This window comes from Vulpes vulpes, chromosome 2 (assembly GCF_048418805.1).
Source record: "Vulpes vulpes isolate BD-2025 chromosome 2, VulVul3, whole genome shotgun sequence".
NCBI lineage: Eukaryota > Metazoa > Chordata > Mammalia > Carnivora > Canidae > Vulpes > Vulpes vulpes.
Window position 1 is genome coordinate 109561582 of NC_132781.1, and position 27997 is coordinate 109589578.

The 27997-nt window shown below is 38.8% G+C and overlaps 1 protein-coding gene across 4 annotated transcripts in view; it reads left to right on the top strand.

The window, feature by feature from the left end:
• The window catches only part of USP6NL (USP6 N-terminal like), a 167769-nt gene that overhangs the window by 108965 nt on the left and 30807 nt on the right, over positions 1–27997 (top strand). For all 4 annotated transcript variants that reach the window (XM_072749535.1, XM_072749534.1, XM_072749536.1 and 1 more), the window contains 5 exons: positions 8941–9021; positions 16017–16124; positions 21744–21853; positions 24281–24329; positions 25825–25945. In XM_072749535.1, coding sequence (XP_072605636.1) covers positions 8941–9021; positions 16017–16124; positions 21744–21853; positions 24281–24329; positions 25825–25945 — 469 coding nt within the window. The remainder of the gene's footprint in view (positions 1–8940; positions 9022–16016; positions 16125–21743; positions 21854–24280; positions 24330–25824; positions 25946–27997) is intronic.

The following is a 27997-nucleotide window of genomic DNA, read 5'->3' on the forward strand; positions in this document are numbered from 1 at the left end:
GCACTTGGCTGGTTCCATAGCTGCATGTACATGAGAACTAGGGATTGAATGTTTTAAGATGGGTCAGAATCTCCCTCCTCGTTTCTCTCTCTCTCTCTCTCTCTCTCTCTCTCTCTTTTTTTCCTGTACCAGAAAATGAATTGCGGAATGAAAGACAGGCCACTGGTTGAGATTATCTTGAGTTTGTTGATGTTTAATGTGGGAAAGAAGCTGGGTTTCAGACAATGGAGGTAAAGAATTGGAATGAAAATTTGAAAAATACTTTAGAAAATCTTCCTAAAATCAAAAGTTTTGAAAAATAAGAGAATGAAGCATACCTTTAAGATGTAGATGGAATTGCCATTTTAAATATATAAAGATCCTTATAGGTACTTCCTGCAGTTGAATTCTCTTAGACTGCCTCCCAGTATCCTAACCTTGATGTTTTGGCAAATGAGTTTCTTACAATAGATAAACTATTGAGTAACAGCTGTGTATCAGGCACTGGTAGGTACTGCCTGGAATATGAGGGTCAAAGAAGAGGTAATTTCTGCCTTCAAGACACTCACTGTTCACTGACTAGAAGGTCAAGTGAGACGCTAGCTGAGAGATTATTGGTGGCTTCTGTCAGTCTACTTTGAAATGGAAGTCTGAGGATCTGTTCCCACTCTGCCCATTCTCTCTCTCTTGTCTAGTGTCCTTCTTCACTGATCCTTGGACCTCACTGATATAAGAACAGTTACATTATCTCTCATCACACTCATATCTTCATTCCTCTCTCTTCCCAGCTGAAATTCTCCTGTAGGTCAGCCAGTATAATCACTCGCAGACACCTTTAAATCCCTCACCTCTTTTTCTTCCTCTGGACTGAAGTCCAGCCCTAATTCAGGCCAATTCTCTGCCCCTGCAGGTGCCTGCTCCTACACAGCTAAATGTAACAGGGAAAAGACACAACCGTGCTGACTGCTTTCACTTTATTATTATTTTTTTTAATTTTATTTATTTATTCATGAGAGAGAGAGAGAGAGAGAGAGAGAGAGAGACAAAGAGAGAGAGGCAGAGACACAGGCAGAGGGAGAAGCAGGCTCCATGCAGGGAGCCCGACCTGGGACTTGATCCCGGCCGGGTCTGCAGGATCACGCCCTGGGCTGAAGGTGGCGCTAAACCGCTGAGCCACCTGGGCTGGCCTCACTTTAAATTCATGATGACAAACTTCAACAGGACATTAATGCTGCCTAGAAAGCATGTTCTTTCCTCCGTAAACTTCAGCACCTCCTCTGTCCTCTCAGCTCACGTTCTTCATATTTCTTATAAGAAAAAAGAAGCAATTGGAGAACTTCCACAACTACACCTACCCACCTGTCTTTATTTGTACTTATAGGCTCTAATCACTGAGTGTGTTGCTTGTTCAGGGCCATCCCTCGAGCTATTCTTCCCTTCCTCTCCTGAATTCTTTCTCATGCTGCTTGATTGTTCCCATCAGAGTAAAGTTTATTATTTCTCCGGTAAAGCAACAATACTACCAATTTGCTTTTGTCCCATTTCCTCCTCAGAACTGTGATTCCTGTAAAACTCCTTGAAAGAGGTGTCTGGACTCTCTTTCCCATTTCTTTCCTGCATTTCCTTCTTGCATCCATTTTTTAACTCCCCGCCTTTATTCCCCACCATTTCCTTCTTGCATCCATTTTTTAACTCCCCACCTTTATTCCCATCCCCTCCTGGCCTGTCTTAGAGTCTCTAGTTACCTTTATACTATGACATCCAGTAGGCAGTTTTCTGTCTTCCTCTTGACCTACCAGTGGCTTTTGACATGCTGGCTACAGTCTCATTCTCACACATTCTTTCTTCCTGACCTTCAGGCCCTCACATGCTCCATGTGTTCTTTCCTCACTGGCCACATGTTTTCACTTTCCTCTGCTCGTTCCTTCTCATCTCCTCCATTTCTGGACTTTGAGGTGCCCCAGGGCCCAGGTCTTAGACTTCTCTTTCTTGTTTGTATTTTTTCCTTATTGATTTCATCTCATCTTTTGGCTTAAAATGCCAGCCGTATATTGATGACTTGGCTCCCCGAATCTCATACTTCTATCCTTGTATATACATTTAAATGTCTGCACTTAAATATGTGACTTACTCTGTGCACTTAGATATCTAACAAATGTCCAAACAGGAGTTTCTCTTATTCTCTTTAAATCCATTATGTTAATAGAAGTCCTGTGTCAGTAAATGGGAGCTCTGCTCTTCTGGTTGTTCAGTCTAAAACTTCTAAGATATCTTTGACTTTCCTTCTTTCATACTCTGCATTTCATCAGTCAGCATTCCTGTGAGGTCTGCCTTCAAATGTATTAAGAATTTGATGACTTACATCACTACTTCTGTCACCTTGTCCACTAAACCTCTCTTCTGGAGCTTTCCATCTTCCTGCTTCTGCTCTTGTCCCTCTCTCTTCCCCACAATCTTTCTGTTCACTGAAAGAGATAGAATAAGCCTGTTAAAATAAGATCATGACCCACTGATTGGAACATTGGAACATTGTGTTGACGCTCAGCCATATCCACAGTAAAACAGTCCTTAGAGAGACCTTCAAAATCTTGTATGACCTGCTTTCTATGAAGGCTCTGCCTTCTTTTCCTTACTCGCTGGTTCCATAGGGTTCCAGAGCATGCCAGCCATATTCCTTCTTTGGTTTTTTCCTTTCCTGGGGTGCTTCCTCCCTTTGCCCCTGCAATAACTATGAGACACATTCCATTTTCTTTGTTACTTACTCAGGTCACCTTCAGAATAAGACCCTTCTCCCTGGCCATCATATCTGAAATTGGGAACTCCCTCCCCTCACACATGCTAATTATCCCCCTCCTTCCTCTGGTTTTCTCTTTAGCATTTAACACTATTTCACATTCTAAGTAGTTACTCACTTCTTTACTTTGCTCACTAGGATATAATCTTTATGGGGGTTGGTCACCTCTTCTTTTTACTCCTGTAGCCCCAGAACACAGAGCCTTGCAGAGGGTGTATGCTCAGTAAATGGTGGCTAAATGGAAAATACAGGGAATGTAATGGCTGCTTTATGACACTAAATATAGTGACTTAAACACTTTTGAATGTTACAGTGGCCTTTATTTGAGAGATTAGGGAGAGAAGAATTAAAAGGTGTCTTTTAACAAAAAAATCCATATTTGGCAAAATAAAATCTAGCAACCCCGTATAGGTTTCTGCCTTTAGTGCCCTGCTTCTCTTTCTCTTTCATATAATTTTCTGGTGCAGAAAGTCCAGAAGTCTGGGAACTGGTGATATGGATGATTCAAGAAAGGTGACAGTGAAGGAAAAAGAGATAGAAGACAAAAACTAGTGGAAGATGCATGCTTGAGGGAGGTTGTTTTTAGATTTTTGTTTTTTAAGAGACTTGCCTGTAGAAGAAAAGACCTACCCAGTGCAATTATGCTTGTAATGAATTGGTTATTTACTTTAAAGAATTTAATAGGAAGTCACTAAAAAAAAAGTCTATGCATACTTTAATAATTTAACATAAGACATAATTTTATATTCATTTGCCAATCTTTTACTAAGAAAGGGGCTATTCCATTTATGCCTTTTGTATAAATTTTGTATAAAACTGCTTTCCTATTGCACTACCTGCCCTGTATACTTTTGGTCTCTTTAAAGTGGAATAAGAACTTTAGGCACACTCAAAGCAGCGTAAGACTGTAAACTTTTTAGTTTATCAGAATCTGCGCCCCCCCTCGCCCCCCAGTTTTTCTGGTTTTAGTTCATTTGTTCTTCAGCCACTGCGTAGTCTTAATGGCCAAACCTGCAGTTTCCAGGAAACTAATAAATTCTGCATGTATTACTACATTGAATAACATCAATGGAAACAGTACCTTGCTGAATTCTACACGTGTTTATTAATCTTTACAAAGCATACACTTGAAGCATGCACTTATTGCCATTTGGAAAGGCTTGTACACTAATGCATGGTCAAGTAATCAGGGTTTTAGTTCCAACTTTGACATGTGTTATTTTACAGAAGGCAATTCTCTGTTTAAAATAGGGGTAGCAATAGGCAGTCCCTCATAAGAGGATTAGTGTTGATATTTGCAGAGTGCTTTGGATTCCCCCAAACAGGCATTTGAACAAATAAACAATCACACTTATTATATTTACTCAGCAGAGAGCAATATTAATAATGGATTATATTGTTTCTTTGAGCTTATTGATGTTTTTAATAAGGAGGAAAGGGTATGTAAGGCTGTGAATTTTCATGAATTCAGCTATTCCTTTATGTAATGCAGTATTTTGCATAGCTTATGGAACATTGGAGTCTATTCATATCTTTAGAATCAGTATCTTTTATGTGGCGTGAAATCTTACTCAAAAGACATGACCAAAAGACTTTTCAGTGTCATTATTCTATCAAAACAGGACACTTTCCTTCCTATACTTCTTGTCCTCTCCTGACCTCTGCTGGCGAGGTCTAGATGTGTGGAACTCCAATCCACTCCAGTCCCCTGTCCTGTCACTCATCCTGATACTCAAATAGGAGAGACAGAAAAGCATCTGAAGACTTGAACTTTAGTAGAGTTCCAAAATTTCTTATTCTAGAAGAGAAGGCCATTCAATATCCTAAATGCGTTGTGTGTATGTGTAGCCATTATTATTAGGGTTCTTAATCAGATTAACAATGGGAAGAACCTGGGACTAGACAGGAGATAAGTTAGTACCATCTGGACAGTTCCACAGTTGTCAAGTACTTACTGTTCAGCTGGTCCTGCGTAGGGTTAAAAATATAGTCTGAGATCACTCGAGACTGAGAAGCAGCAACGAAGACATTGGTCCCAGCCAGTTTTAATCCTTACACCTTGCTTGCCCAAGTAGGAGGGGCCCATCCGACTCAGAGGGAGCGTCATCGTAGGACAATCAGGTGTCAGACTGCAGACTTCAAATGGAAGTTTAGTCCTTTTCTGAAAACAGCTCATGGGAAGAAAAGTGCACAAAAATGTCAAAAGTATTTATGATCTTGGTCCACCCATTCATACTCTTTCCTCTTCTTACCCCTCTACCTCTGGGATCACAGAATGCTGTTAATGGTTTCATAGTGCTGTTTACTTCTCTTTCCTTATACAAATTGTGTTTAATTTTAAAATACTTATTTGAGTTTTTAAATATGACTACTACTATTTTAGGTGATGAAATTAAAATAGGAATATATGATATGGTTCTTGTTCTCAAGGAGTCTATACTTGAATAATAATTATGATAAGGTTTGGGTATTTAAGGCAGCTAATATTTAGGGCAGCTCTTAGGTGTTATGACAATAATCATAATAATTATTATTTTGTAGACCAGACAAACTAAGATACAGAGAAACTAGGTAACTTGCCCCATTCAGATTTGAATCTAGGCCAGCTGGGTCCTTAGTCCATGCCGTGAAATGCTGAGGAAACAGTTAATTTTGCTTGGAGCATGGAGGCATTTGAGAAAAGTTCCAGACCTTTGACATTTGGGTCTTGAGAGGATGCATTTTACCAAACAATGGTGGGGAAGAGCATCACAGGCAGACAGTAGCAAACTTTGGTTAAAGAGGCATGAAGATACACCATGTACCGGGGATGACAAATATTTCAGAGTGACCAGATTATACAAGTAGTAAGATGTGAAACTGGAAGGTGAATGGGGCCATGTTATAAAGGGTCATCCATGGAGAAGTTTGAACTTTATTTGCCGATAGTGGGTAGCCATGGAAGGGTTTTTCACTGTGATGCATTTAAAAAGTTGTGGTCGTGGTGGAGGTGGGACTGAAGACCATCCGGGCTCCCAGTAAGGACTCAGTGCCTTCATCTAGGGGTAAGGATTGCTGAACTGGGGCAGGGGACATGATGGATGCAAGACACATGGACAGGACCAGCAGGAGTAGGTAGTGATGCTATTAATTTATGTTTGAGAAGAACAGGGTGATAGCAGCATGGTCAGGGAAATAGTTTTAGATATGTTGAGACTGAGTATGTGCTGAGCCTGTACGTCAAGATTCTCACTTGCTCTTATATTCTAGTTTGTCTTGGTATTACCAAGTCCATGACAAGATGGAGTTCCTTAGCCTGTCTTTCTAGAGCATTCAAGTTTACATTTGTCACCTGTGGTTTCAGTTACTTCTTACTTCAGAATAAGTTGTGGAATAGTTAGTTGTGGCATGCTTGGTGATAAAATATATTTTATGCACGAGTTACAGATTCATGAGTGGAGGAGAACAGTCACTTGGATCAAGTCAGGTGTGGCTGAATTGATGGCATTATGGAGTTAACATTTAAACCTGATGGAACTACTGATACATAATTTTTAAATCCTGCAGCCAGGAGTTTTTCCCAACATATATCTTTTTTAATCTTCCTTGTAGGGGAAAGAAAAGAATACTTATTAATATTTTTTAAAATTGTGTGTGTGTGTGTTTTGTCCTTGCATGCAAGTGTATATAGCATTTAAAATAATCAATGTATATGATAAGAATTAGAATACAGTATGCCTTTAAAAAAAAGAGTAACTAGTTCTTAAAGTGATTCATTGATAATTCATAGTCATAAAAATGAAAGATAGCAAGAGACCTGCTAGGTCTCAGCAGGGTTGTTCTGGCAAAGTGTATGTTATTATACTCTTGGGTTGGCTTGAATTATTTGGTATTTTTCTGTTGGTGCAGAAGGGGACTGTGCTTTGAAGAAGTCAGGGGAGGAAGTGCAAGAGAACAAAAAAATACTAAGCTTAGATCAATCTTAATTTTTCACAGCTTGGCCTTCTCTAAAGTCACATTTAGCAGAAACATTAATTAGATTTCAGTGCCCCACTGAGCTTTAAAATTAAACATATTTTTGGAACCATCTGCAACATTTTATCACTAATAATATAATGAAGAATATGCTTAGTCTTTTGAAAAATGGGAATTATAACAGTATGTTTTGCTCACTTGTGATCTTTTATTATGAAAAACCTATCACAATTTTTAGAAAGAGTTAAGAATTAAAGAGTTATAAAATATGCCTAAAAATAAAAATTCTCTAAAAATATTTTCATTTTTGGAAAATGAGGATCTTTTCCTAAAATCAGGATTTCCTTTGGGATTTTATGCTTCTTTTACATCTAAAAATATTGATGATGGGTTTTTGCCATCTGCTTGTGTGAGGCTGGATTGAAGACCATCAATATGGAGCCATTGCTTTCATCTGAAACTGCAATCACCTGAGCTGAGTGGAGGACATGAGGGAAGCAGGAGACCTAGCTGTGGTGACTCAGAGTGTAGGTCCTGAAGCCAAGCTCCTGGCCGCAAACCTCTCCTCACACTTGAATTTACTGGATATGGGAATCTGAAAGTCCTTTAGTGACCTTGTGCCTCTGTTTCCTTATTTATAAAATAGGTATGATTATATGTACCTCACAGGGTTGTAATGAGCACACCGTTTTGAGCATAAAGTAGATCTTCAGAACTGTTTTCTTTGCTGTCTAGTCTTTCATTTCCTTTGCTTTTGATTCATAGACCTTTTACACTTACAGAGGTCTCCAGAAGAGAAAATGTGGGCACTGGGAATTCACAAAATAGTGGAGTCTCAGCTCACTCATAAGAAACAATCACTTTGGGTTCTTTTCATGAAAATGAAATCGTTAGTTAGGTGCCTGCTCTATGTCAGCACACTTCCGGAGGCTGGAGAAAAAGCACATCAGTTATGCAGCATTTGTGGGCTCCCTAGCTCAGAAGCCCAGGAGGAGACACTCCTGACCATCTGGTCACAGACAGGTCACTGTCATCTTGGATGAGGAAGAGGGTGTTTTTCCCTCTCTGAAAGGATGGATTACAAGTGTGCCTTCTGAGGGTTCAGGCTTCCACAGCAAAGGGACAAAGGAGCTGTCCATGCCCAGATCCTTTTCTAAATTTACTAATTAAGTCACTTTACCACTTTAGGAGTGAATAAGAGATTGGACAGCAGGCCAAAATAATTAGGAAAAAACACCCCTTCTCCTGGTAACCAAAGAAGGGAGGAAGAAGCATTTTCTGTATCACCTTCTTCATTCCCTGACTTTGCTCTATTTCCAATTTGGTGTGACATCCAAGACCCCTGCCTACGTTTCCAGCCTCATCTCCTGATGCTTCCTCTTTTTAGCCTTTTAGAACTACTTGTCAGCCTCCCACGGTGCTGAACTGTTTCAGAACTGCATTTGTCCATGCTTCCTAGAATATGCAGTCCCACACTGCACTTGATAAAATCCTAATAATCTTTCAATTCTTCATTTATGGCTTACCTTCTTTAACATCCCTAGGTGGATTTGACTGCTTCTTCCATTGTGATCTTATTGTCATCTTTTTCTGACCTTATGTTGTCATACCTGTCACAGTACCATCTGTGTCCAGGACAGTTGCCCTGAGTTTCCCTGAACTTTCTTTAGGGCAGCAACTTATACTTACTTTTGGATACATTTTTCACTAACATACTGCTAGTTAGATATTCATATTTCCACAAATACATACCAGTTCTCCTTTAAAGAATCATCTCAGTCACTGAAAACATTAAGATGATACAATTCAGTAAAATGTAAAAGAAGAGAATGGAATTTTGAAGTTGTTTTTTTATTGCTGCATAAAAAACATTGCAAAATATTTTAGAGTTTCCTTTTGGTTTAATTTTGTAGACCACATAGAGTTTTCAGGAATTAGTGTAAAAGCATTGGAAAATTTAAACGATTCCTCTCCTTCTACCTGTCCCATTGGAACGTCTCCCCTGTATCTTAACTCCAGCTATGGAATACTATTGCTACAACTATAATCACTTATCTAACTTTTTTAAGTTAGAGTAGTATATTTGCTATCTAAGAGCTTAATTTTTTAGTAGTTTTCTTTTTTTTAACAGGATTTTCTTTGACTTTTTTTTGGCAATTTGTAAGTATGGAAGTCTCAAACAGTAACAATAGATTTCAATTTTATTTTATTAGCAAAAGCAACTGGAAATTGAAAGAACTACTAAGTGGTTGAAAATGCTGAAAGGATGGGAAAAATACAAGAACACTGAAAAGGTAATTAAAATAATGTTACTTCTATCTGAAATTGTACAAATTCAATGTGGATTTTCCTGATAAAAGTTTCTCTTATAGAAGTATTGACGCTCTTATTCTTTTCAAAAATTTCAGTATAATTTAATTCAGCGGAATGCCTCAAATTAGGAATCTTTATGTTGTAACAGAATATCCGATTCAGAAAGGTTTCAGCAATTTAGAGGATATACCAGGTAGTCCAGAGGTAGGATGGTTACGGAAGTGATTTGCTACAGACCCTCCATCACATTGCCTGTGACTTAGTTTCATTCCGTCTCTCTTCTCTGCCATCTGATAAGATTCTTACCTTGAAGTTGCCTTTCCTCTGGGATCACAATCCTTGCAGCAGTTCCAGGCTTCATACGCACATAGGTCACACTGCTCAGGAAGAGGGCTGGCCTCTGAAAGCTTTCCCTGAGGCAGAAGCCATCTCCTTTCCAAAAGTTTCTAGCAAACCTCCCCTTAAATCTTTTAGCCCTGCAGAGTTGGTGCTAAGTTTTAAACCAATGAAAACATAACACACGTACCTATTTCTGTCACCAGCAGTCTCATCACAGAAGTCTTTAAACATTGGGAAGCTGTGAGGTTCATGGTGGTAGATGTTTTTTGAAAGAGAAAAGAGCTCTCTGGAGAAATAAAGTTGGGAGTGTCAGAGCTAGCCTAAGTGAAGCAAAGTTAAGTCCTTTACTTCAGGACTCCTCAGAGTCTTTAACACGTGGTAGGGGGACCCCACCTTCAAGAGGGACCTTTAACTGAGTGAAATGTATTCTACTGTGAAAATCTTTTTGTCGTAGGGCATCTCACTGGGCTAATGTCCCTTTTCTTTTGAGCATCCTAAATACCCTCATTTAAAGTCTGTTGAACTGTTACTATTTTATTTTCATCAGGAGTAAGCTTGCGTTGGGGTTGTCAATTTTATTAATGGTGTGTTTTAGCATTAGATTGGAACTCAGGAGTTTCTTTGAGAGGAATCAGTTCCAGATAGAATGTTAGTGACAGCATCTGTGCCCTTGTTCATTATCACGCTGTCTCCCAGGCTGGCCTCAGGTTGGCACCTGCTTTACCTCATGTCTTTGTGGAAAGATTGCTCACGTGGTAATCACAGGGTAAATGTCGATGTGCGGCACCCATGCTTTCATCTCAACATTCAGTCTAATAAGGTAGTTGTAGAATTATATGGCTTTATGTTCTTCTCAAGGATACATACATCTATGAAAGTATGTAAGCCTGTGTAAAAATGAGCAATTCTTGCAGGCCATTATTCTGACAGCAACTCTGCCTAATGTAGTTCCCAGTAAGAGAGATTTTAACAGAACTGTTTCTTTGATGTATAATTTTAAAGCACTTTTCCATAACTATAATGCTAGAATTATTTGATGATATATATGTCCAATTTGGCGTGCAACCGAATGTGCCTTCTAAAAGAATTGCTGCTTTCAATTTGTACCTAGTTTTAAATTGCACCAAGGCAAAAAAAAAAAAGTAGCATGTGGTTTTCTTCTCTTCCAAGAGGAAGTGTAAGTTTTCTCTTCACAGATTCCTTACTTACATAATGGTAATACAAAGAAATTTCTAAAAGTATCTTGAAATAAAAATACAGCTGTTATAGAGAATACATAGATTTTTAGAACCCAAGTTTTAATGAAAGACAATTTCCATTAAGGTTGTTTGTGTGGCCTGTGTGTCTGACGGTCCTCACGGCACCTGTGTTCAGTAGTACTGTGTTTTAGCAATATAGTCTATTAAATGAAGACATCTCTGTTAAGTGGAGACATTATGATTTAATTAGTCATGATGTAATTGTGTGTCTGAGCTATGTCACAGCATACCTACAATAGATATACTTTCCTTTTTGTTTTAAGTCAGGTAACTGGATGGACCTTGTATTAGTTAGCATTTTATTGTACTGATGGGAAAATGGAAGCACAAAGTTGAAAAAGAAATTTCTCAAGGTCATACAGCTTGTTAGTCGCAAGCAAAAGATCCCCATTTCCAGGCTTGAGGGCTCGTTTACTGTACCATCTTCCATGTTCCCTTTCTCTTTTGGTGTTTGTCAATAGACAGAGGGAAATAGAATTTAGTTATAAGAGCCAATAGGGCCTTGGGTATGGTTTAAAACTTTTTAGACCCAGACTTGAGGGACTCATGCCTATATGGAGGCAGAGATGAAGGAGTTAATGAAGCAGGGATGCTGAAAGAAAATGGAAAGGCGGTAAACAGATCAGCTCAGCATGAACTCTTATTTCATGGTACATACTTGCCATCGTGCAGGGCTCCCAAATTGAGCCCTACCAGGTGGGCTGCAAAGCTGACTCACTGGCCAACGTCATGATGTGGACTGGCACATTCAGCACTATTTTGAAATCACTGAGGTTAAAAAAGAGGTTCTGAACATGTTAGGTCAGTCAGTAGAATTGCTTTTTAGCTGATGGATATTTAAATATATCTGTGTGACTGAAATAGACTACTTGATTCTGTTGGCAAGGGAACAAAGATACTGAAAGCAAAAGGTAGATTTCAGGGAACCTTAATTTATTTTTTTCTTAAAGATTTTCTGTATCATAGCCATAAAATAATCATGGTTGTTTTACAACTGTGCTCTTGGGATCCCTGGGTGGCGCAGCGGTTTGGCGCCTGCCTTTGGCCCAGGGCATGATCCTGGAGACCCGGGATTGAATCCCACGTCAGGCTCCCGGTGCATGGAGCCTGCTTCTCCCTCTGCCTATGTCTCTGCCTCTCTCTCTCTCTCTGTGTGACTATCATAAATAAATAAAAATTAAAAAAAATAAAAAAAATAAAACTGTGGTCTCTGGGAGTGTCTGGGTGGCAGAGTCAGTTAAGAGTCCAAGTCTTAGAAAATAAAAAGAGCCCAACTCTTGATTTCAGGTCAAGTGGTGATCTCAGGGTTGTAAATGGAGCCCCCATGTCAGGCTCCACCCTCAGCATGGAGTCTGCTTAATAAGACTCTCTCTTCCTCTTACCCCTCCCGCCCATACTCCCTCTTTCTCTTTCTCTCTAAGATAAATAAATAAATCTTAAAAACAAGCACAAACATGGTCTCTGAAGTAGGACTTTTTTTTTTTTTTTTTAAAGATTTTATTTATGAGAGAGAGAGAGGCAGAGACACAGGCAGAGGGAGAAGCAGGATGTGGGACTTGATCCCAGGACCCCGGGATCATGACCTGAGCCAAAGGCAGATGCTCAACTGCTGAACCACCTGGGTGTCCCTCTGAAGTCGGACTTAACTGTATTTCAGTTCTCCTACAGTTTATTAGTTGTATGATTTGGAGTTACTTTTCCAAATGTATCTTCATTTTCTCACCTATAAAATGGGGATGGTAGCAATAGTATGTTGCTTTTTCAGGGATAAACTGGTATAGAACACATATACCAGCTCCTAATAAATAACCAGAAAATGTTAGTGTAACTTTTATTATTACAGTCATTATTATTTGATTCATTATTTTCCTTATCGTCATTTCCACCATCAGTTCCCCTTCCTGGCAAATCCCTGTGTGTCCCACAGTGTTGGCCTCCCTTACCCTGTCACATAGAATTAATCTCCCCTTCTGCTGTTACAGTATCTCTCCTACAGCCTCAAGTTGAGAACCGCTGTGTGGGACCAATAAGAAGTAACCACCACAGCACATTCACTGCCCTCACCCAGCATTTCCATTCCCAAACTTTGTTGGTTTTCCCTTCCAGTCTCTTGTGTCCTGTGACATAGAGGGCTGATCACTTCTGCATATCTAGATGGTGTAGTGCTTACCATTCTCCTTTTACCACTCTGGCCCCCTTCTGAGGAGTCTGCCTATAGCATGGCTTCTCCCATCAGGGTATGATGCTCAGCTCTGTAGCAAGTAGTATTTTACAATAAGGGAGTATCAGTTTTATGAGTTGGAATGAACTGCTGTCACTGGCTACTGCTCAAGTCTACTTAATTTAAAGCTGTAATCTCTTAAGAGGCAGTGGGATTTGGCACAGTGACCTGAAAGAGGAGTAGGAAGATGAAATTCTTTGACCTAGGCAAGCCACTTCTCTGGGTCATGGTCTCCCAGCATTTAAAATGGAGTAGCACTCACTCTGCCTACATTACAGATTATCATAGAAAATATGAGATATCACTTTGTCAGTTTGGCAACTTTGTATGTTATGCTTACCTCTTAAATAGTTTTAGTATTATTTCAATGCTCTCTGCTCTTGAATTCCCTTAATATTTTCTGACCTGTGTATTTTAGTAAGTTCAGTTGAGCAGAACAGTGGGTACTAACTACATGCAAAATGGTCTTGGGAAGATGGTCATTGTTTTTTATAAAATATAAAATCAGTATCTTTTGTTAAAAGATGGTGACATCTTGTGTGTATGCTTTGGGCACATTAATTTTTTTTTATGATTCACTTTCACCATGTGTAAGATTGGGATACTAAAATTGGGATACTAAAATCTCATAGAATTGTTGATGTAATTAAATGAGAGAAACATCTATATATAGTTTATTTTTTTAAAGATTTATTTATTTATTCATGATAGAGAAAGAGAGGGAGAGAGGCAGAGACACAGGCAGAGGGAGAAGCAGGCTCTATGCCAGGAGCCCGACGTGGGACTCGATCCCAGGACTCCAGGATTGCGCCCTGGGCCAAAGGCAGGCGCTAAACTGCTGAGCCACCCAGGGATCCCCTATATATATAGTTTAAAATAGTTTCCTGTGCACAGTAAATGCTCAGTAAAAGTTATGCCTCATTTTTTGTTTTATGCCTGGGGTAGCAGTGGAACCGTTAATTTTGCTTTCTACCTGAAATTTCTCTATTCTTTCTTTTTTTTTTTAAAGATTTTATTTATTTATTTGACAGAGAGAGAGAGGACACAAGCATAGGGAGGGGCAGAGGGAGAGGGAGAGGGAGAAGGAGAAGCAGGCTCCCCACTGAGCAGGGAGCCTGACTCGGGGCTTGATCCCAGGATTCTGAGGTCATGACCTGAGCTGAAGGCAAATGCTTAACTGACTGAGCCACTCAGGCACCCCTATTATTTCTTCTGAATATAATCCTAATCATTTGATTTTTTAAAAAATTTACTTTAAGATAAAAAATGGACATTTATTTTTATTTATTGAATACAGAATTGGATGAAAGCAATAAATAATACGTAATAATAATAATAATGTCTGAAGTCTTTTCAAGTAATATAGTTTGAGAAATACATGTCAGAACTCTTACTCATTGAAACTATCAGCCTAATGGAGATTCACATCCATCGAAGTTAATCTGCTTACCTGTCATCATATTCTACTTGACTATTAAAATTTCACTTTTCACATTTGTAGTAGTTTCCACACCTTCCAGTATTCATACTAGATGCTTACAGAATAGCATCTTTACTTTAGAAGTTTAGGAGATAATTTGAAAGTGCTTTTAGTGGATGATACTCCTTTAAAAAGTATAATGGTAAATATTACAACTTTGGATTGAATATTGGTGACAAACTTTCTTTAAGAAGATAAATCTTAAATTCATTTTTTTGAAAACCACATCAATTTGCAATTAAAGGTGATAAATGTTTAGTATGTGGGAAATGTTGCAAGTAGCAGAGTCTGGTATACACAGAACCTTTCTGTATATATTCTTCCAGTGAGAGCTACTGTGTGAGTTAAAACTTTGAGGATTCTAGTCACTGTCTACTGAAATTTCAAATTTGAGACGTAGTATATTTATACCAAAAGAACAAAGCTGAAACTCCATATGGAATTATCTAATTGGATCACCTTCACAGTATCCACTATCTCACAGTAAGGGTTCTACATTGTTACTCATTCTAAAAAACATCATCAGTTCTATAAAGCAATATCGTGACTTCGTTACTAAAGCTTTAGTTTTAAAAAGTGAGGTAGTATATAGTAGTAGTTGAAACTCTGCTTTTTAGTTCATAGCTTGTCAGCATTTCAATAATTAGAGCTTACATCCTATTTCTTAGCCATACTATTAAAATATGTTATTTTGATCATAAAGGTAATTATGTACCTATTCTTACCTCATTCCTTAAGGTTTCTGCCATTATTTGTTTAATCATTTCCTTGTTTGGACATTTTCTTTTAAATTTCAAAATTGTATTATGCACAGCTTTGTAATGACCAAAATAGATTTTGTATGTTATTTTAGATTATTAGCTTTGAGGAAAAAAAGATACAGTTATGGGAAGATGGAGAAGTATATGGAGTCTCAAGATTCATAGAGTGACAGTGTACGAGAATCCTCAGAGTTGACAAAACCAATGATTTATTCCACATTTCATTCAAAAGTGATCTCAGGGTATTCCTGAAGAACTGCCAACATTGAAAAGAGAAGAGGGAAAGGGGAGAGTGGGATGGTGGTGTGGAGGGGAGGAGACAGGCAAGGACAGTGGGTGGGGGAGAGAACTGAAGATTGCCAGTGGCATTCGCTGAGTTAGGAGCTAGATGGGATATGTTATATTGATATATTCTGGAAAGCTCCAGAGAGAAGACGCTGCAAGAAAAGATATTAGGGCTTTACAGGATTCTCTACACTCCACGAAGACATTTTTGGGATAAGGCAACCTTTTTACTGTTTGGAGCCTTTTAGATGATATATGGGGGAAAAGGAAGAAAGTACAAAGCTAGTTAATGATATCAACAGGGAATGTGTAAAACCAGATGTTCCCACCTTAAAAATGAGCCCTGATTATGCTTTCATGCTGCCTGAGGAGCCCCTTCATAACGCTATGAAAATACTGATGTCCTAGGCATCCTTAACCTTTTTTTGTCTAGTCTGCCTTTCTGTTATTCTGTCTCTCTGTTAGAATTGAAAAGTAGAAATGATAGGATCCAAGTGTGCTCTGTCAAAATGTATCAGTTATCATGGATACTTTGAAAGTAAGGGACTTAACAACATTAGTTTGATTTGAGGAATCAATCTAAGATTTTTTGGTCATTTTATAACCTTTAATTTATGTTTCTTCCAATAAGTTTCATAGGAGAATTTACAAAGGAATCCCACTCCAGCTCAGGGGTGAAGTCTGGGCTCTCCTTTTGGAGATCCCTAAAATGAAAGAAGAGACAAGAGACCTCTATAGTGTGAGTATCTAAAGCTAACTTGTTTTTTTGAAATTGGAAAATAAAACCCATTTTCACTTTCAAGGTGATGTTAAGATATACATATCATTTGAAGTTATATTAAAATGATGCTACAGATAGTTTTTTAAGCCTATAATTTTCTTCATTGTTTGGTGTGATCTACTTCCTAACTTTCGAATAAATACTTCAAGTGAAATGTTATTTTCTATACCAGTCAGTAAGTATCCAGTGTTTTTCAACTACTTGAAACGATCAACATTGGGGCATATTCGTGAGGAAAATATTGACTAATACGTGGTCATAGCTGCCCATTTGCATTGTAGTGTTAATAGAGAGATCTACAGTGTCCCTTGTACACTTCGTGGGAAAACTGCAGTGGGATTCAGTTTACCCAACAGCTGCCTGTGTGTGCTTGACTGTTTTCCTCTGGGTGTGAAAAAAAAAAAAAAAAGTATTTTCCTTCAAGACTAGTAGGTATCTCTAGGTTTTGTTATTTATTAACCGAAATCAAACTTTTGACTCCGTGATCAGTAATACTTTCCTTAGATTAGCTAATGCATTACATTTCCCTCCTGTCATCTCATCTATACTCTTCCTGAATCCAAAATTTTTGTTTTAAAGATTTTATCTATTTATTCATGAGAGACCCAGAGAAAGAGGCAAAGACACAGGCAGAGGGAGAAGCAGGCTCCATGCAGGGAGCCCGACGTGGAACCTGATCCTGGGACTCCAGGATCACGCCCTGGGCCGAAGGTGGCACTAAATCCCTGAGCCACCCAGGCTGCCCCCAAATCTAAATTTTATATTAAGCTTTGAAGGGAATGATTATCTAAAAATCATTTTGATGTATGTTCCTCAAAAAATGTATATAAATAGAATAAAATGGATAAAAGAAAAATTATTTGTAATTTAAACCCAACACCAGTTATAAAAGGAGCTTTGAAAGACTCTTGATCTTTTCTGTTCTTGGCTATTTGGGCCCTTCACGGACTATGAGTTTATGTCTTAGGGTTTTTAGAGTGTCAAATTATTTTAGTCTGTTGATTAGGTATTTCTTTTTAGCATCATAGTTTTAGAGTGAGTATTGAAAATAGTATCTGAGAAAACATAAAATCTAACCCCAACACCTAGCAGAGTGTCCCTGGTGTTTGGTAGGTGCTCATTAAATTCTTGTTTAATTAGTGAGAGAAGACAGTTCCTTTTCTTTAGTATGCTGTATTTGTTTCCTCGGGCTGCCACAAAGTACCAAAACCGAGTGGCTCCAAATAGCAGCAGTGTCTTCTCTCTGGAGACTAGAGGTCTGACGCCTGAGTGTGCCAGGGTGCCAGCAGGACACATCGCAGGGCTCGGGGCAGGATCCGTCCTTGCCTATTCTTGGCCTCAGGGACTGCTGACGCTCCCTGGTGTTTCTGGGCTCAAAGCTAAGTCAGCCTGCTGTCTTCCTCCCTCTTCCCTCAGCCTTCTCTCTGTGCATATCTGTGTGTCTCACCTGATAAGGATTCCAGTTATTGGATTTGGGGTCCACCCCAATCCAGGGTAATGTCATCTTCACTCGATTACAGCTGTTAAGACCCTATTTCCAAATCAGGGCAGCTCATAGGCTCTGTGTAGACGTGAATTTGGGGAAGGGGCACTGTTCAACCCAGCATACACCCTAATGGCAGAACTGTGCTTTCGATGATCTTCTAGACTTTTTCTACATAGAATAGAATGATCTTGGCACTGGTTAACATGAGAGATCCATTTGGTAAATGCCAGTCATAGAATAACAACAACAACAAAAAAGAACTTGCCTGCCAGTACTTTCAAGGTATTCTTTCCAATACTATCATATATATATATTTTTTTTCTCTTTGGTTTTCCTGGCATTATTATTTGATGATCTTCCCTTCCCACTCTTTTTTACTCTTTCTCCAAAGATAACATGAGTTGCTCTCCAAGTTGGAACTTCAGGAGGAATAGAACTACAAAAATTTTTCTTGGGTGGGTGAGACAGTCCCTGGCTCCCGAGCTGGTGCTCTCATCTACTACTTCCTCCTGTTCTTTTAGTTGTACCTTAGTGTCATTTGTGTCCTGTGTGTAGTGATATATCTCACAGATGGCAGAAGTTCAGCCCATCCTGGTCAACGGCCTCTCCTGCAGCCTTGCTGTTGGCCAAACACACAGCAGTATCTCTGATCTTTCATGTAAATACTCTCCACTATATTTCCACCCTCGGGTTTATAGGTTCATTAGATCTTACTGCTCTTAAATAAAGTGTATATTATTCTTGTATTATTGTGCCACTCATGGGTCTCAACCCACCCAATTTCAGAGATAACTGTAGAAGCTGCTTTACCTCCTTGCACTAAGATAAGAAATATGCTTGACTTCCTGTATTGTGTAGATTCGTTGGTAAATATTCTAGAACATCATCTTTCTGACCTATTTTTTACCTACTTAACTGGAATTTGTTTCTATCTTAAGGCCTTTTTATGTTGGATTTTCTTGTCCTCTAGAGAAACGGATACTATATAGAAGTATGTGGGTGTTTTTCTGCCTTTGAACTAAATTTTATTTTAAAGCACACTTCATCATGTCCTGTCAGGCATTTTCTTTCTATGTTTTGACATCTTATTTTCTTTTACCAGCAGGCCTGTAGAACAATAATTGAAACCTCTTTCCTTGCCCATTACCTAAAAAAAAAAAAAGAACAAACATGAATAGGCATCTTAATAGATTTTTAAAAAAGATTTCTTCTGTTTATTTGAAAGGGAGACAGAGATAGTGGCAGAGAACACAAGCTGGGGAGGAGAGGGAAAAGCAGACTCCTCACTGAGCAGGGAGCCCGATGTGGGACTCCATCTAAGAACCCAGAATCATTACTAAAGGTAGATGTTTAACTAGCTGAGCCACCCAGGTGCTGTAGATTATCATTTATAAACTAAATTTTGGTAATATCTTCTGGACCAGCCTGTATTAGTGATAGCATATGATAATGTTTTAGTAGTCATGTGATTCTAATACAATACTATAAATATCTTCCTGTGTGTTTAGAACTCAAAAGTATACTGTGGTTATTCTTCATGATTTTAAAAGCTACACAAGCTGCCCTTGTTTGAGCTCCCCCCCTCAAAACACAGGAGTACACATAGTCACAAAACAACACATACACACGTCTTCCAGGTAGCCTACTTCCTTCTATTTTTAGCTGAAGTCAGGTTTTAGCAGTTATGTTTTCATATATATTTATTGGAGTTGATTAAGGCAGAGATCTGTATCACCAGGACATGGTAAACGAGTCAGTATAACATATGCATATAGATGCATGATTATACGTCAGCATGGTTAAGTATAGATTAATATCTTACCTCGTTAATCTCTTACCTCGTTAAACTTGGGAGATTAAATAGTCTCACTTCACTCCCTCTCTTCAAAATGCCATGAAATTGACAGCAGGGAGTTTTTGTAAAGGTGAGCCCGCAAGGAATAAGAAAACAGGAGAGAGGATGGCTGCCAGTGTCTGGAAATGAGAATCCAGACAGACACTTGTAAGCTTAGCAAACCTGAGAAAATGGAATCCTTGGCTGGAGGATTTATATCTCAGAATCTCCAAAATGCTTGGGAATTGTCAACTGCAGGTACCTCTGAGAGGGGTGGGGGGAGCTCGGAACAGTGGAAGTCGTCCAGAATCCGTTACAGAAGCAGTGAGAGCCCCGAGGTCCCTCTGCTACCCCAGCTCAGGATTGAGGTGTACCATTTGGAAAGAATGAACCAGAGGGCCTCTGGACCGGAGAGGACCCAGACAGTGCTGAGGTGGGGCTCCTGTGTTGATGGGGGTGCACGGAGGAACTACATATCCTGAGCTGGGGACATCTCAGCCTCCTTGCTCACGCTACACCCAGAACATTGGCGACCAGATGCTCATCTTCCTGACAGGAGACCAGAAGAGACTTCTCTGGGGAATCTGCCAAGCCTGAGAAAATAAAGCCAGAGATACTGACTTCAGGGGAACCCCACTGAAACTACCCAGCCAGATCACTCTGCAGTTGAGACACGATCGTGAATCCCCACCTCTGCACACAGAGCTTGCCATCAGCATTTTAGTGTTCTACTTTTAAATGTAAGCAGATGACAACATACCACTCTTCACTTGAGGGAAGGCACTAACACGAAAGAGAAACAAGAACAACTGGAAGAAAGAAACTTGTAAGAAACAGACTATAGAGCAAGAAGAAAACTTAGAAAAACGATCGCAAGTACCTTCTGAGGGATCAAGATAGATACTACATTCGTGAAGCAAATATAGAAGCCTATAAAAAAGGAACCTTTGAGAACCTTTAAAAGAACCTATTAAATCATACAAAATTATACTAGAACTGAAAGGTTTTAGAGAAAGTTTGAGAGTAACAATTGAAGGAATTTCCCAGGAAATAGATGGTAAATTCAAAGAAATAGAAAGTAATAGAGAAAAATGTAAGAAAGTTGAATGACAGCCCAATAGGTCCCACACTGTAATAGTAAGAGTTCCAGAAAGAGGAGGTGGGAAAGTGGGCGGGAGGGATGAGGAAATTGACAAAGGAATTACTTAAGAAGTTTCTCAGAACTGAGATATGAGTCTGAGTTTATAAGATTGAAAAGATCCATCAGGTGCCCACCCTGTGGATAAAAGTAGATACAAATCAAGCACAGAGATGTAAAGTTTCAGGATGTGGAGAGGAAAGTGCCTACAAGCTTCTAGAGAAAAAGATTTCACATAAAGAAACCAGAATTAGAGTGGCAACACTGGAAACTAGAAGACAGTAAAGGCAGCGCCTTTTGAGCAAAGATATTTCCCAATTTAGAATTCTAAAACAGCTGAACAGTTAAATGAGAAGGAGGTTAGAATTATCAGACTTCAAAGTTTCAAAAAAATTTGTCTTCCATACACCCTTCCACAGGAGCTTCTAGAGGATGTGCTCCCCTAGAACAAGGGAATAAACCAAGAAAGAAAAAGATGTGAGATCCAGAAAATGGGATCCAAGCGAAGGAAGGCCTAGCAGAGGGTGAAGGGGGACCCCAAGATCCCAGCTGTGCAGCAGGTCCAGAGGTCCAGGAGCCCAAGCCCAGGGCGGGGCCAGAGGCTCTGGAGAGGTGTCTGCACGAATTTGAAATCGGAGAGTACCTTTTCCATTGCAACAACGCCAGAGGAGATTGATGGAGTTTAAAGTGAGTTTGGGATTGGATTAGCAACAAGCTTGTAGAAAATGAAGCAAATCAAGAAACAAGGCAATGATTAGTTCGAAGGAAAACAAAAATACTGTGCTGGAAAGAAAAAGGAAATTCTAGCAGACTCTGTGGCTCAGCCATGAAGAACTTTTACATAGACTTAGCAATGCAAACTCCGAAAGTTCTTCATTCAAAATTAAAATCTTAACTGTATGTTAAGAGGAGAGGGAAAAGGCGTGGGAAGAGGGAAGGGATGGGTGGGGGAGAGCTGTTTATTGTCTGCCTCTTCACATTCATTGGTGAACCACGGGTGTGATTTTTCTAAACTGAAACAGGTTTTTAATGTTATGATTCATTATTTTAATAAGAATTATTTTCAACAGCTGATTTCCAAAAAAATATACTTTATTCCTCTCTTTGTTTCCTCTTCAGAAATTAAAACACAGAGCACGGGGTTGTTCACCTGATATCAGACAAATAGACCTTGATGTCAACCGTACATTTCGGGACCATATTATGTTTAGAGACAGATACGGCGTTAAGTAAGTAAACTTTAAGTTATGAAATATAAATAGCATTTGTAAATAGTGTCTACTAAAGTCTTTGTTAACTTAAAACATGAGTAAGTAGAATGTCTTACATAAACTATAATTTTGATGCAGGTCCTAAAGGTTTAAGCTTTTGCAGATCATTTGGTCCATGTTGTATGAAACCTAGGATCTAGGTTAACTTAAATTTTTAACCTTTGAAATAGTGGATGCTATACAGTTGATAAAGAGTCATTTTATGATCTGGGAATTCTTAAAAATGTAGTGGCTACTTTTATCAAAATCCTAGTAAAGAAATTGGAGATTGTGTTAGTTTTTGAGAGCCATGATCCCTAGAAACTTGACCCCAGTGCATAGCTGGAACTACAAAAAAAAAAAAAAAAAAAAAAAAAAAGAAGAATGAATGAATGAAATGAGAATTACGGTTTATGAATGAGAGGTATAGTTTTTTTGACATCTGTATTGGCTAAGTTCAACAGGAGAAACAGAAACCAGTACGACTTGTGTTTTCAGAGATTTATTGGGAGGAATCAACTTGGTAGTGGGGGCTGACTAGGCAAGTCCCATATCTGGAGGACAGGCCAACAGGAAGGACAGTCTGGAACTCCTGAGCACAGGAAGAGCCTCCCCAGGGAGGCCTCACATCTGCTCTTACATCCTTTCCTGTGATTGAATCAGACCCACCAAGATTGTTGAGGATAACCTCTTCTACTTAAAGTCAAGTGCTCATGGATCTTAATCACGCCTACAGAATGCCTTTCTCTTTTCTTTCTTTCTTTTTTTTTTTTTTTTTTTTACAGCAATGTATGGATTAGCTTTTAGATATGTGGGGGTTGTAGCCTAGCCAAGATGACACCCGTGGAGTACTGATCATTACAGTATATCCTTGTCCACTCAGTTTCCAGATACGGATAATAGAAGGGCATACTTTTGCCTGACATGAGACAACTCTTTTGCCTAGGACTGAAACTAGGCTAACCCTTTCCCCACAAGAGGATGCAAAGTCCTTGGTGATGTTTACTCTTTGCTTTGATATTCTAAAACCAAAATACTGCAAGATAAAACTCTTTGCTTTGATATTCTAAAACCAAAATACTACAAGATAAAAATTAACCATTAATAATTTAATATAGCTAATATGTTAGATGAAAAGGGAAAGGAAGGAAGAAAATCAAAATATTTTTAAATACATATATATGAACATAGTCATACCAAAATAAGGAAGAAATGCTCATTACAATTATAATCATCATTTCTGTGGCTGGGCACATAGTTACTGATTTCCACTACCTATTTCGTATTCCCTTTGCCCTCCACAGGCACCTCAGTTGGTCATGGTTCTCTACCTGGTGGGGTGACCTGAATTTAATTCTGGACCATTAGCAGTCTTGCCTGAATCAGATTGCTGTAGTTTTCCATTGACTTTAATCACAAGGCTTAGCTATACAAGAGGAACCCTAAGTATTTTCCTGCCTTCTAGGCCCACTTTTTCTTACTCTTATTATTTAGTAGCAACTCAGTTTCTCCTTAGTAATCAGGATCAGTTGCTTCAACCCATACGGTCACCTCCTTCTTTGCTTATTGATTCAGAGGCACGAGGAGCCCAATGTGATTGGGTAGAAATCTCAATTTCTAGTTCAGTGGAATCATCATGTCTCCTGGTGGAAACATTTCTCCCTTTGGAACAAGGGACTCCTAGACCAGTAGAACTTAAGGCTGATAGGATGGGAAGCAAACATTTTGCTAGTGGACTACTAGAGATAATAGTGGGTAGAGTCATCCCCATTTGTGGCTCTTGAATCTTGGACCCCAGATTTGGCTTTGGGAGAGAGAGCAGAAGATATCGGAGGCAGAGTGTGAGCATATACAGCCTCCCAGATGATGTTGCCCCCGCCCGGCAACATTTTACCTTTCTGCCATATAACTGAGGCTTTACAAGACCTCCATAGTTCTGCCAAGCTGGCTGCTCCTATGGGGATGATTTTATATTGAGAATAGTTCAGTGAAGGAGGGCAACAAATTTAAGAGATTGTGAAGCCCTTTGTGATTTTTGCTATAAATTCTATCAGTATGAATGTCAGGGGCATCTGGGTGGCTCAGTCAGTTGAGTGTCTGACTTGATTTTGGCTCAAGGTTGTGAGATCGAGCCCCTCATAGCACTCTGTGCTGGGTGTGGTACCTGCTTGAGATTCTCTCTCTCCCTCTGCTCCTCCAGCCGTTAAAAAAAAAAAAAAAGAATGTAATCTAACCTTAAATATAGACAGTATAGAGTATTGCTTACATTTGAGCTTGGGATCTTTTTTATTACACTAGTACTTTTGTTTGGATTATCTATTTTCAGGCAAACATTTTTTTAAGTTTATAATTTTTAAAAATATATGAAATAACAAATATATTCATTATAAACTTTCTTTTCTCTAGGCAACAGTCCCTATTCCACGTTCTTGCTGCATATTCTATTTATAACACGGTAAGTCAGAGCATACCTAACCATGGCTCTTTGAGTTGTTTTCTGAGAAACTGGAGGAACTCTTTGGGCACCCCCTCCTGCTGTAGAGCTTTTCAAGACTCCTCTGGTGACCCTGGGATCTTAGAACCAATTCAGAAATGGGAAAAACCACTGTATGCCAGTGACTCGTTTTTCACCCTCTTCTGAATTGTTTTGTTATGGTGTTTTTCTTGTTTTTATTTTACATAATAGCTCTAAGAATGAGTAGTGCTAGAAGTTTAGGAAGTTGGTGGGCAGATTAATTTTTGCTCAACCCTTGCTCACCCTTCAATACCTCTGGGAGGTTGTGTTTTGGGGTCACATTTTCACTCGGTGAGGTCCAAATAGGAGATCATGTGTACCTACTTGCTAAACCTAGGAGTAGGCTGAAAGTAAACTTTTTGGTAATGGAACATGTTGTTCTTAATGTACCTATCACTCAGTGAGAGGTGGTAATTTGGGGAAAGATCACTTAATGTTAGACCTAATGATGTTAAATGCTTGTTGACTAGGTTCTAGGGAGGACAACCTTGAACCTTGGGTGTGTAATTTCTATTAAAACCTTTAAGTTTCGAGAAATTTCAAACTAGGGCAAGTTAAAAAAAGAGTTTATTAAAGGCCTTTTCATAGAAATGAAGCAATAGTTGGGTTTCATGGAAATTGGAGCTGGAAAGTGAGAAGCCTTCACTGAGAAAGAGCTACACTTTCTAGCTCTTCTACTCTGGGGCCACATGGTAACTGATTATCTCTGTAAACTGTTCGTTCCACTGTTTCTCTCTTCATATTGCTTTCTCTGCCTACTTTTCAGTTTTCCCATTGGCTAAAATTGCCCGCACAGACTTAATATGACCATTCTGTTTTAATGCATCTCACCGTCTGATTACAAATATCTTGGGGCGAGTATGTGATTAGTCCGTGCAGCCGATTAACTGTAACCTTGGGGTCAAGTGACCTCTTCTCCTCCATCAGGTCCAGTTCATATGGCACAAGCAGGGAATTTGGGGAGAGTAGGCAGTTCTCAGAGAAGGGACATAGACTGCCTGGGTATCCTAAAATGTGTCTCTCTCAGGCCGGGAAATCTACAGGAGACAAGACAGCAACTTGGGAAGGGAACTGTAGGAAGAGAGAAATTTGCCAGCATTTGAACAAAGAGGAGGAATATTGAACTGAGAATAACATACAAAGGAAAAATAAACTATTAGTTCTCTTTACAGAAAGTATAGTGGTATTGAATAGGGCACAGTAAAAATACATACAGCTTTATACTTTGTCCTCACTTCTACATTTATTCTTGAATACCAATTTATTTTTATAGTATATAGCTTAATATCATAAAAAATGCAATCTTTGTAGAATTGCCCATTATTTAATGTATTTAGGCATTTTCTGATTATTTTGTAGGGCAGGTTTTTGTATGTGCATATGCATATAATTGGATCTTAAAATACCCGGTTTCTTTGTTCTCATTTATCTTCAGGAGGTTGGATACTGTCAGGGGATGAGCCAGATCACAGCTTTGCTCCTTATGTATATGAATGAAGAAGATGCCTTCTGGGCCCTGGTCAAACTATTCTCAGGCCCCAAACATGCCATGCATGGTAAGAAAACCCTATAGTTTACCAAAAACAATAAAAACAAGGAAGGGGAAAAAAAGGTAAATTAAAGCAAAGTCAAACTTTGGAAGATGCTTGGTAGTGTTAAGTATAGAAACAATGTCTGAGGGCTTGTTCGGTCAGTTAGTGTTTGTGAGTCATTTCTTATGTCCTCCTTCTTTATTGAACATTGCTAAGCTTTTCTGTTCACATTTATATGCCTTTATTTTTACCTCAGGGTATACTATTGGCATTTTGAAATTTCTTCCTTACTTGCCCCTGGTCAGAAGAAACTAATTTAGGTTTGGAGCAATTTAGGAAACGCTGTATTACTGGGAGAAATATAGGATGCCTTTGACCAAAACCTTAGACTATCATATAGTTATCATTTCAGTGAAATGGTGTTTTGGTTCTTTTAGCTAAAATGGATTCCATTTTATGATAAAAGGCTGCTGATAACATGTTGTAGTTACTTCATTATCTCAAAACTTGCATGAGTTTTTGGTTTTCAAATTAGAAGATTGTTTTTAATAACCTTTCCTTTGTATCTGCCAAGCATATACAAGAAACTTTATAGAGTTTGGTTTGCATCTTGGTAATAAAAGTGGCATTTGCCCATTTCGTGCAAAATTATCTTCCCAGTGCCACCCATGTAATAATACCAAATTAAAAACAAATTTTTAACACAAGTCACTCTAAGAATAGATCATCTAAGTTCTGTTTGTGAATAAGTTTTATGTGGTGAGGAACCCACCTCACGTTTATTTTTATTTTTTATTTTTTTAAAGATTTTATTTATTCATGAGAGACACAGAGAGAGGGAGAGAGAGAGAGAGGGAGAGAGAGAGAGGCAGAGACTCAGGCTGAGAGAGAAGCAGGCTCCATGCAGGGAGCCCGATGTAGGACTCAATCTTGGGTCTCGGGGATCATACCCTGGGCTGCAGGTGGCACTAAACTGCTGTGTCACCGGGGCTGCCCCCGCCTCATGTTTAAAGTGATATTTTAACATTTTCAGAATTATGATTATAGTCTATTAATTTACACATTCTTACCATGTAGTTTTTGTGGTGGTATTTTGTGTGTGTGTGTGTGTTTGTGCAATGCGCCCATGTGGACGTGCACAGATTGGACCATCTCCCTTACTTTTCCTTGTGAATATTTTTTAAATGAATACTATTACTAATGATAACTGTTTCTGGACACTTTGGATCCCATCAAGAGCCTCCAAAAGTAAGACGCAGTATATCAAACTGCCATCCAACACGCAGTATCATTTGAAAAGACATCTTGAAAAAAAATTACTTTCCCTCATCCATCCCTATTTTGCTTCACCAGAGAATGGTGTTGCTGATCTGTGTTGAAGTACAAAGTGATGTTACAGTTTCAGTAGTATGTAATTCCGTGGAAGACTGCCCAACTCTAAGAAAGTCATTTCTTTTGAACATACCTGATAGCTTACTTTCAGCAATTGTCACCAGTCTAATCTATAAAGAAATATTAATTTTACTATCCTTATATTTGCATTTACTGTGCAGTTTAGGTCATTATTTTGGTTAAGTTTGTATTTAGAGATATTTGTAGATCTGCCTATGGAATTTTATCACTGAAAGTTGCCTCAGTTCTTTGCACCCCCTACATGATACTGACATCATTTATAAATGTACAAAATAAAATGAGGGCTGAAGAAAATGAGATTTTAAAATATCAAGTCTGGGATATCACTAAGAAGTGAAGTAATGTTAGTTATCCTAGCATCCTCGAGTGAGTGTTTATTACTGAGGGGCATTACCTTTTTCAAAATGAGACTTTTTCTTGAAGTTCTTCTAATTGTCGTTCCTATCACAGTTGACCAGGAGAATGGCACAGATAGAGAGATATACTTTTTATGACGTCATTTTCCTGGAAAATGTTACTATGGGAGGAATAGAATCTCTATCTCTGGAAATATTCACACACATAAGTATGTTCCTTGGGTTCTTGGAGGAACACAGTTTCACTTTTTGGAAGCAGATGTTCTGTGGGGGAACAAATGAGACTCTAAGATCAAGTAAATCTGAC